General features: G+C 41.2%; 1 protein-coding gene across 1 annotated transcript in view; it reads right to left on the reverse strand.

Moving 5' to 3' along the window:
- Positions 1-5443, reverse strand: part of tesk1b (testis associated actin remodelling kinase 1b) — a 31486-nt gene extending 26043 nt beyond the window's left edge. The window contains exons 1-2 of the mRNA XM_075451265.1: positions 5246-5443; positions 3906-4560 (exon numbers count right to left, since the gene is read on the reverse strand). Of these exons, the coding sequence (XP_075307380.1) occupies positions 3906-4094 (189 nt within the window). The 5' untranslated portion in view covers positions 4095-4560; positions 5246-5443. The remainder of the gene's footprint in view (positions 1-3905; positions 4561-5245) is intronic.
- Between the last annotated feature and the right edge of the window lie 6027 nt (positions 5444-11470).

Here is an 11470-nt window from a genome sequence, read left to right on the forward strand (position 1 = left end):
GAAAGAATTAGAATACGAGTTTTCAGGCGTTATTAACCGACTGGCAGCAGGTGTGCGTTTTAGGGACGTGATGGCGTCTAAAAGAGAGATCAGAAGCCTTCCAGCTGTCCCGGGTCCAACTGCAGACCAGACGACAGAAATGTGGGCGTCTGAGAGTCAAAATGCAAGTCAAGTGTTTTCTCTCAAGTTTCTTGTGTGTGGTCGGAGTCAAGCTTAAAAAAAAAAAGATCCTCTTGAACAGACTACATAACCCCCAGCGTGCCCATCGCATCCGGTTTGCATCCCAACATACGATTAATATGTTCTTAAAGGGTGAAACTCAACAAAGAAACGTCTATTCTGTCCCATCTAACTGCACAGATACTTTTACACCCAGTCCTCTCCAATAGCTTTCTTTACCGAGTTGACCAGCTAAAGTGTGTGTGTGTATATATATATATATAAAAATAAATAAATAAAAAAAGGGGAGAATAATTCATTTTATTTGTAAAGAAACGTTACCTTTAGATGCCTCCAAAACATAATAAAACAAACAGTGTGAGGTTGGGAAAACTCATTAGGTCCCTCCAGCCGATGATCTTAATGCAATTGAAACTTCTTTAAGAAATCTGGCTGCGTTTAAAGCTAATGAAGTCTACTTTTCTATGTAAAAACCAGAGATGGGGACTCAAGTCACTGCGACTTGGACTCAAGTTGCTGTTTTGATGACTTGACAAAAAATAAAAGACTTGAAACACGACTCGGAAGTTAAAGACTCGGCACTTGACTTGAGACACGATGACTTGAATAATAAGGTGACTTGACTTTCCCAAGAAAAAATGACTTGGGACTTACTTGAGACTTGAAAGCTAAGACTTGAGACTTACACAAGATTTGCACGTGTGACTTGGTCCCATCTCTGGTAAAAACGTGTCAGTCTCACAGTTTTTAAAGAAGTACACATTAAGCAGTGTTTGTTACCTTTGGCTGAGCCAACAGGCTGCAGCTCCACATTTAACAAACTAAAAGTGTATCAGCGTTAAACAGCTGGACGTATAATCCAATTAGAAATGGATCACATTTGTTTGTTAAAAGAAAACCCTGCAGCCCTGTGAAACAGCGAACACATAATCGCTTCCTGTAGTTAACAAGGCTGTTGACAGATGCTGCAGCTCGTCTCCGACTGAAGAGTTTTATTGCTTCTGAACGTTCAGGTTTCAGAGGTTGAAGGAGGACAGAAAACCTGAAGGATTAGTTTTGACACTCCTTTCTTTTCCATCCTCCTCATTTATTTATTCTTTTTTTTCCTGCAGATTGCACAATTACAGAGTGAAGAAGTGAGCGGCTGCCTGTCGGCCTGCAGCGAGCCTCCATTGATCTGCACTCAGAGCCTTTATCACACAGTGCACAGCATCCATTTCAAAGCTCCAATGTAAATTATACTGAAGAATAAATCTAATAAAGGTTCTTCCCCGCACAGAAGTCTGATCTTTCCCTACTCTGAGCTCCAACAGGACACAGAAGCTAATGTTCAGTCGGCCGCGTCAGAAAGCTTTTAAAGTGACCGATAGCCCAGCTAACAACTTTGCATTTATATTGCACTGTCAAAGGACGAGCTCGGTCCGAGTCTAAGTGCCAACTTGACCCGCCGGCTGCAAACATGGTGACATTTGCATGCTCATTTGTTCCATTCAAAGGGCAAACAGGAGGGAGTGGCCTGAAGTTTTTACTTTGGTCGCTTCAGGCTCAAACACAGCCAGATCACCCCGCTAATGTAGAGAGGACTTAACATCTGTAATCTGACATGAACATCCACCAAAACTCAGAAAAAGTTGGTTAAAAAGGTCCTCGTTAGTCACCACTGCACAGCTTGTTCATTCAATCTGAGAACAGAAACGTGGCCTCCTTAATCTGACATCTCTTTTCTCTTTAGTGGAATAAATCCATTTTTATCAGAGTGAAGAACCAGCTGCGATTGGCTTTTTTTTGTGGGAGGGGGTGAAAGTTTAGGAGCTTTATGCCAACATGAGAAACAGCAGGTAAGAAGGGTTAGAATAAAAAAAAATAAAAAAAATACACATCATCTCTACTCCCTTTGGTCCCTGCAGAAGTCATCCATCTTTATTGCTGCTGATTGTAAAGAAAGCGTCTATCTCCATGTTAAAGCAACATTCTCTTAAAGAAAATGATCTTTTTAACACATTAACATGATGATTATGTTGCCAGTTTTTCTACTTTAGAGGAAAATGAACATTTTCTGTGGTTTCACAATGCCTAAAAGCATTTTATAACATAATGAGGTCATATCTACAACATGTTAAAACACCCAACTAGAGCAAGATCGACGAATTCAGTCTTAGACTGACGCATGACACCCTTAATGTGCTGCAAGAAGACGATAAACTTCAAACCTAAAAGAAAGTCTCAATTTTAACATGTTACTACATGACACGAGTGTGGTGTCAAAAGATTAAACGATAATATAAAAATCAGTGTTCATCATGTTGATTTCTCTCATCATCAAGCTGAAACATATTTAAAAGGGATGTGTGCACCACTCTCCTCTGAAGCCCAGCGGTGCATCTTTAAATCTCCAGTCAGTCAGAACAACAACGAGGCAAACTCCGAATTAAAACACGTTCACAACAACAGAAGATTCAGAGGAATGCGTGTCCGTGCTGCCCTTAAACAGAGTAAACTGCGTGATCTCACCTGCTGTAAAACTGTACTCCACGGACCAATAATAAATCATAATGAGCCTTTTGCAAAGCTGAAAAAATAACATTTCCGTGCACGCAAGTTGGGAAATAAAGCCAGCCAATAAAAACAGAGGGGTACATCTGTCAACTCAACTGCCCGCACAGCTCCAATTATCTCCAATTCTAATATCAAAAGCTGTTTTTTTGAGGGAGGGAGGGGGGAAATTCAGGCATTTTCTTAATATCCTGAACATGACAAGTGAAATACGTCAAATTTACAGCAACTTATAATCAAAATAAATCCAAAAATGCTCCAATAGTGAACCCAAAGTGATGTGTTAATGTGAGAAAAGATCGAATATGTCAGATAAAACTCCCCCCTTTGGGAAAAACCAGCCACAGAATTTAAAAAAGAAGCATATTTAAAAGAAATGCGACTGCAAACATGTATATGTATAATGAGCAACTACAATGAATAAGGTCAAGCACCAAGAAATACATTTTTAATGATACAAACTGCTTTAATTTATTTATAGATGCGATACAGTTTAGTGGAAATCTAAAGAGGATGGGAGTGCTGCCATAAAAAGACCTCTAACTGTTCTCCACTTGATCCTCAGACATCAGCCAAACTCTGCAGGAGCAACAGCTTAAAGCCAATTCGAAAAAGCTTTTCACCACCTCTCATGTGACCCAATTTGCTCCACGGTCAGCGACTCTGCATTGTGGCACCGCCAAAGCCATCATTAATGAGGCGTTCCCCGCCATTAGGCTCCATACAGGTGAGCAGCGGTGTGGCAGGGAGGGAGGCTGCCGGTCCACACAGAGGGCAGAGCATTGGGTTACCTCCACGTGCCGTGATCCGGCCTTCCTGTCCTGACGGTATCCACTTACACACCCAAAAACACGCGGCGTGTGTCCGGTGTCTGTGGGCAGGTGTACATTTCCACCATGACGCCACTCTTCAGAAATAAAACTCAATCTTCAAACTTCCTTTTCTGAGCATTCAGACTTTTAAAAATCAGTCAAGTGTGTTTAGTCCAGGATGGTTTGGTTGCCATGGAAGCCACTTTAAAGAATATACTATATAAAGGACTATAAAGAAGTTACTCTGTTTTATCTTAAATAAAGACCAGGTTGAAAGGCCTGTTTCCAAATATTCATCTCCTCAGCACCTGCACGTGCGTCATAAAGGCAGAAATGGCTCACAATGACAGTTTGACTCACCTTGAACACCTCGGAGAAGAAGCCGGCGCCGATCTTCTCTCGGCTGAAGTCGTCCAGGCGCGCCAGGGTGGACACGGCGCTGCGCAGGGCCCGGTAGGAGGACGGTCTGATCCGGTTGGTTCCGTGGACGCTGTGCATGGGCGGCTCTGCCTCTCCCGCCTGCTCCGGCTCGACCCTCTCCATCTCCATCTCGGACGGCCCGGGAGGAGTAGGAGGCGGGAGGAGGACGTGGGACGTGTGCGTAGTTTAAAATCCAGCCCGACTTCTGTTTACATTTCCGCTGCCCGCTCCACGGCCACAGCTCGGGGCTCCCCGGAGGGGGGGTGTTGCAGCTGTGCGCGGCGACCACTTCGGACGGATTCCTGCTGTCAAATTCCTTCACAGGTCCGGGACTGAGGACGAGCTTTGCGTCTTCAGCACAGCGCGCAGCTGCAGCGGCGCATCCTGCAGAGTCAGAGCGCAGTTTGGGTGAAGCCCCTCATGCCGCGCGGGCCCCGGGGGCGTTTTATCTTCCTGCTGCTGCTCCGTTTCCTCAAAAATCCGCTTGGTCCTGCAGTGGGAAAAAGGGCCGGGGCTCCCTTCCGGGTTCCACCAATTGACTCCCGGGTTTCCAGCGTGCACAGAGCTGCCTCAGTGGCGCAGCAGCCTATAGAAACTGAGGAGGGAAAACGGAGAGGGGGGCGGACACAGGGGCGTTAATTCACCAAATCATAAAGTGATGCGAACAGTCTCCTGCTCTAAAAACTCCGGCTGCTGCCGCCGGGGTGGTGATGGCTGTGACTGCAAATAATTACACATCGGGCGCGAGCTTTAAAGGCATGAATGAGCTGAAGAGCGACTGTAAAAAAAAAAAAAAAATGTGCTTAAGCCTGAAAACCGGTGTCATGGAGCCCTTCCTCGGATATTTTAAGGTCCAAATTTCAGTCAGTTAACAGAACCCGTTGGTCGCTGATAAGAGCCGTGAATACAGCACGATATCACCGTGCGTGCGTGCGTGCACTTTGCCCACACAGTCGGCCTTTACATTTGATGCAATCAAGCAGACGGCATTTAAAACTCAATCATGGGGGGGGGGGGGTCTCTTACAAACCCCCATAGCGTTCGCTCGTGCGTGCGCGCGCGCGTGCAGCCCCTGGGATCCTGATGCCAGCCCCCCCTCCACAGCCGGACTGCGGTTTGTAAATTATGGATGTCAAACTGAGCCGAGTTTGTGGGCTCGTCTGTCACTGACTCAATCGCACGCGCACACTGGACAAAAATCGGCAGAAAACGCTGACGCACGACTAGGCAGAGCTCGTGCGGAGACGCGTGCTTGCCCGCAGAGGAGGGTCCGGACTTACCTGGCCTGCTCTGAAACGCATAACCTCCACAGTCCTCCGGTAAGAGTCCCGATCAGCTGCGGCGTCCGGTCACTTTATTCTACTGATTCATCATCTCTGAGCGCCCGCCCGCCTGCACGCACGCAGGCTCGTGTGGTTTTGTTTTACGTCCTCGCCGCCGCTTCTCCGGTTGCCTGCTCGGCTGCGCTTTGGCTGCTTGAAGGAAATGGTGCGGTGACTTCTGCTGTGCTTTATTGGAGGCGGCGGGGCGGGGCGTGTCCCCACGTGATCATCACAAAAAAATGCACCTGTGGGGGCGCATGCACAGGCCGTGCACTCATCTATACACACTACGTAGTGCACACACTCGGATCATAAGGCGTTATTCCCGGTGATTACCCCCCTTCTGCCTTCTTTAATGTCGGCTTTATCCATCGGTAAACAGAGCAAGGACAAAATATGTTGAAGCTGAGGTGATTGGTTGTTATTAGGAAAAATCAGCTGTTAGCCAGAGCTGTGGGAGCTATCAGGTGCTACTTTATTAAATATTCCTAAAATGAAATATAAAAAGACGGGTGAAGCTGCTTAGTATTACTATTTATATATTACATTTATTGTTTCTCTATTTTATTGGTAAATTCATTTTTCATTTATATATATTTCCTCCTCACTCTACCCCCCCCAACATGTTCTATTGTTCTATTTTGTTATTCTTGTAGTTATTTTACTTTATTTACTTTGTATATTGATCTTATTTGTAAAGCACTTTGAGCTACATTTTGTGTATGAAAGGTGCAATATAAATAAATTATTATTTTTATTACTATTATTATTTGTTATTTTGTAATATTCGGCTCACTTATTATTTAGTTATATTTTGTAGGTTTAGTTAGAATACATCTTTTTTTGGTTGTTTATGATATTTAGTATTGTTTGAGTTAATTTGGGTATTTAATTATGCTTTTATTCTGAAAGCACTGGTTAGAGTTTACTTAGATGGGCAGGCAGTCACAGGTGAGCAGGCACCTGGGAGGGCTAATGGTTTCCTACCAGGGCAAGAGAGGCGGCAAAGCCCTTTGTTCTTTGTTTGTTTGCCTGTTTGTTTGCTTGCTTGCAGTTGGAGCAATAAACCTAAAGAAACCTAATTTTTTTGCCTGGACAATGGACTCATTTTACCTGCGTAAATTCACTCCCTCTGTGTCTCAGTGGCCGTTTGATTTAATTTAGTTTATTATGGTTTTGACATTCTTTTAGTTTTGATTATTGACACAAGAGGATGAATAGCCACTACAAGAGTATTCACCTGAAACATTTATACTGAGAAACCATCTTTAAGGTTTTTTTTTGTGTCTACAAATTAAATCTAACTAATATCTAGCTAAAAAGAATGAAAAAGTCCTAAGAAATCTGGCTGAAACCCTGTAAAGCTGCAATACTTTAATTTTATGTGAAGCACTATGAATTGTTTTGTACATGAAATGTGCTATACAAATAAATTTGATTTGATTTGATATTAAACGGTCAGGATCTTAACGTGTTGAAAATCAGCTGCATGGGTGAAGAAACTGCTCTAAAATCTGTTGTCAGTGAGCACAGATCAGCTCTGCACCCACAAATGTAGGTCAAAACACGAGCGTTCAAAGGAAGAAACGCACCTCAGCAGAGCGGTTTTCCCTCAGCTTGAGCTCATCGAGTTAGGTTTGTTTTTACAGTGATGCTATGGTGCCATACTGAATGATAAATTCAAGTCTTTCAGCAATTTTCGCTGCCACCCAGACGACTTTTTTAACCGGTAAAGCTCCTTTTCAGTCCATTTGCACACAATACACTCGAAAGGAACACAACCGTGTGTAGGAATATGCACAAAGTGAGCTAAATTACAACTAAAATCAAAGGATTTCTCTATAGATTTTGATAGTGACCCCTCTAAAACAAAACAAAATTAGCTAATAATTCAGATCCTGTTTCACACTTAGTTGAATTTCAAGATCCCCCCACAAGTCATTGCTAAATAAATCCGACAGATTGATGTGTGAAAGAAGATAAAGAAGCAGAGGAAAAAGTGTTTAATCTCATCAGAGTGAAGCGAGTCTCAACTTTAGTCCTGAGTAGAAAGCAAGCTCAATAGGCTTGAAGTCTCTCCTAAAAAAACAATAAAAAAAAAAAAAATCTTCATACTGTAGATTTGTATATAGCGAATGTTTATTCACTATTTTTATTTTATTTTATTTTATTTTATTTTATTCTATTTGATTGTTTTTACTTTAATTGTTTTCATATCTTTTACTGTATGCTGCTGCAACAAAACAATTTCCCAAATTGGGATGAATAAAGTATTTATCTATCTATCTATCTATCTATCTATCTATCTATCTATCTATCTATCTATCTATCTATCTATCTATCTATCTATCTATCTTCCCTGCAGAAATACTGCAAATAAGCCTGATGAAAAACTGTTTTTAGGGTGTAATGAGAGATAAACTTGGATGAGTGAGCCAGAGTAAAAGAATGAGCTGACAAAAACACACAAAAAGACTGGCGCATTTCATTTTTGGTGTATTTATCGAACCTTTGAGCACTTTTTCAACACCGAGATAAGAGTTTTATTCAAGGCAGTGAATTAAAATGCATTTTTCTGCATTCAGATCACGTTTTAACCTAAACAAAAACACATCAAATCAGCTCTGTTTGTACAGAATAAAACAAAGAAAGACATTTCTCAGGTCAAATCAAGCCAAGTTCTCACAGAAATGTTTGCTTTAGGATGATGATCCACATCCAGACCTGAGTATTTATGTCCCTAACAGCCCACTGTGAATAATGTTTGATTGCCAGAGAGCCATAAAAAACCGTGTCATACAGCAACGAGCCACGTCTCACCTCACAGCCACATACTGCGAGCGAGTGTCAGGACTCCATCGGGCTGCCGTGTCATCGCGTCCATCCTTCTGCTTCCAGTCCAGAAGAGAAAGAATAATACGAAGTATTCATTATTCAGAGCCGCCCATCACTAATTCATCATGTGTGTTGTGAGTTCACGCTGCGCTCTGCTGCTCCTGTTGTGGGGACAACGTGCAAGCATTCAGGCATGTGTGTGTGTGTGTGTGTGTGTGTGTGTGTGTGTGTGTGACGGGGATTATTTGGACCTCTGCTGACCTCTGTTACATCATCATCCAGCACAGCCCGGCATACTGTCGTCTTTACGCTGATCTGATGGAAACTTTCTGGAGAGAACACACACAAACAAAATGATGACTGACAACATGGGGCCACTTTATCAGGTACCTGCTGGTAAAAGGTACCTTAATTCTTCATACTTTCAACAAGGTGTTGGAAACATTCCTCAGAGATTTTGCTCCATATCAACATGAAAGCATCAGGCAGTTGCTGCAGATCTATGATGCCAATCTCTGGTTCCACCACATCCCAAATGTTCTCTGTTGGACTGAGATCTGACTGTGGAGGCCATTGGAGTGCAGGGAACTCACTGTTCATGTTCAGGAAACCAGTTTGAGATGATATGAGCTTTGTGACATCAGAAGATGTAAAAGTCTGTTGCTCATAGGCTTTTATTTTGTAAAAGTCTGCTGCTCACAGGCTTTTATTTTGTAAAAGTCTGTTGCTCCCAGGCTTTTATTTTGTAAAAGTCTGTTGCTGTCTGCTGCGGAACCGGAAAAGAAAGTAATTCGCAGATCCACCAAACATGGAGAAGGGTACGGAACTTTTACTCGGCCGTTTTCATTTTAAAGTTCCTCCAGACGGCGGAGTCGACAGAACCAAAGTCATCTGTAAACACTGCCAAGTTGAATTGTCTTCTCAGCGTAGTAGTTCCAGTCTAAAATATCACTTCAAGGCAAAACACACAACTGATAGCAGCAAGTCATTCAAGGAAACAGACAGTGGAGCGAGGCTTCTACATAAAAACTACAGAAAGATGCTGATGTTAAAAGTGTGTTTGCACAAAAAATGTTATGGCACTTTCATTCATATGGCAGCACATTTAAAATAAAACTAAATGCTAAACGCTATACACTACTTTTGGATTCATTTTTGGATTTTGCGTACAAATGCGATTAATCGTGATTAATCAGGGAAATCATGTGATTAATTAGATTAAACATTTTAATCGTTGCCCAGCCCTAGTAAATTGTTAATTTGTGGATATTTGCCATTTAACTGACCACAGCTATTCTCCCTAAAAGAAATGAACACTTTTTTCATTGTATTTTCCAGGTTTTCGTCTCATTTTGACTCAAACTCCAGTAACTGAAACGCATCTCTCTGCTTGACTCGAGGTCACATTTGCATCCCTGACATGAACTGACAACGGTCGATGGAGCACTCTTTTAATGTCACGAATGCCGGTCTCCATCTTGATAAATGGATTGCTGACTGCTGTCAATACAACAGATCAAAGGCCCAAATCAATAGGTAATTTGTCTAAGCGAGAGGTTTTCCAAAGTCAGGGACTGTCCCCTCAGCACAGCAGGGAAAGAGACAAACTCCTTCTTCAGTTCAGCCTCCACGTGCTGATAGGAAGCTCCAAAGGGATCCGCTAGTTTCTCATTCAGAAAAATGGTTGTGTTGAATCACTAAAAAGGCATTTCTCTATCTTCCTCTGTGATTTTCAGTGTCTTTGTCGTCTTTTTTTTCTCTTTTTGTGGGATAGTTTGTCCACATAGTCAGTCTGAGGCTCTTTTGTTGTCATATCTCAGTAGCTGTCTGACACATATGGTGGTTGTTTTGTGTCTTTTGTTGGTATCTTCTTCTTCTTCTTGGTTGTTTTGTGTCTTTTGTTGGTATCTTCTTCTTCTTTTTGGTTGTTTTGTGTCTTTTGTTGGTATCTTCTTCTTCTTTTTGGTTGTTTTGTGTCTTTTGTTGGTATCTTCTTCTTTTTGGTTGTTTTGTGTCTTTTGTTGGTATCTTCTTCTTTTTGGTTGTTTTGTGTCTTTTGTTGGTATCTTCTTCTTCTTTTTGGTTGTTTTGTGTCTTTTGTTGGTATCTTCTTCTTCTTTTTGGTTGTTTTGTGTCTTTTGTTGGTATCTTCTTCTTCTTCTTGGTTGTTTTGTGTCTTTTGTTGGTATCGTCTTCTTTTTGGTTGTTTTGTGTCTTTTGTTGGTATCTTCTTCTTCTTTTTGGTTGTTTTGTGTCTTTTGTTGGTATCTTCTTCTTCTTTTTGGTTGTTTTGTGTCTTTTGTTGGTATCTTCTTCTTTTTGGTTGTTTTGTGTCTTTTGTTGGTATCTTCTTCTTCTTTTTGGTTGTTTTGTGTCTTTTGTTGGTATCTTCTTCTTCTTTTTGGTTGTTTTGTGTCTTTTGTTGGTATCTTCTTCTTCTTCTTGGTTGTTTTGTGTCTTTTGTTGGTATTTTCTTCTTTTTGGTTGTTTTGTGTCTTTTGTTGGTATCTTCTTCTTCTTTTTGGTTGTTTTGTGTCTTTTGTTGGTATCTTCTTCTTCTTCTTGGTTGTTTTGTGTCTTTTGTTGGTATCGTCTTCTTTTTGGTTGTTTTTTGTCTTTTGTTGGTATCTTCTTCTTCTTTTTGGTTGTTTTGTGTCTTTTGTTGGTATCTTCTTCTTCTTTTTGGTTGTTTTGTGTCTTTTGTTGGTATCTTCTTCTTCTTTTTGGTTGTTTTGTGTCTTTTGTTGGTATCTTCTTCTTCTTCTTGGTTGTTTTGTGTCTTTTGTTGGTATCGTCTTCTTTTTGGTTGTTTTTTGTCTTTTGTTGATATCTTCTTCTTCTTTTTGGTTGTTTTGTGTCTTTTGTTGGTATCTTCTTCTTCTTGGTTGTTTTGTGTCTTTTGTTGGTATCTTCTTCTTCTTTTTGGTTGTTTTGTGTCTTTTGTTGGTATTTTCTTCTTCTTTTTGGTTGTTTTGTGTCTTTTGTTGGTATCTTCTTCTTCTTTTTGGTTGTTTTGTGTCTTTTGTTGGTATCTTCTTCTTCTTTTTGGTTGTTTTGTGTCTTTTGTTGGTATCTTCTTCTTCTTTTTGGTTGTTTTGTGTCTTTTGTTGGTATCTTCTTCTTCTTTTTGGTTGTTTTGTGTCTTTTGTTGGTATTTTCTTCTTCTTCTTGGTTGTTTTGTGTCTTTTGTTGGTATTTTCTTCTTCTTTTTGGTTGTTTTGTGTCTTTTGTTGGTATCTTCTTCTTCTTTTTGGTTGTTTTGTGTCTTTTGTTGGTATCTTCTTCTTCTTTTTGGTTGTTTTGTGTCTTTTGTTGGTATCTTCTTCTTCTTTTTGGTTGTTTTGTGTC

The sequence above is a fragment of the Odontesthes bonariensis genome, chromosome 19 (assembly GCF_027942865.1).
Source record: "Odontesthes bonariensis isolate fOdoBon6 chromosome 19, fOdoBon6.hap1, whole genome shotgun sequence".
Classification (NCBI taxonomy): Eukaryota; Metazoa; Chordata; class Actinopteri; order Atheriniformes; family Atherinopsidae; genus Odontesthes; species Odontesthes bonariensis.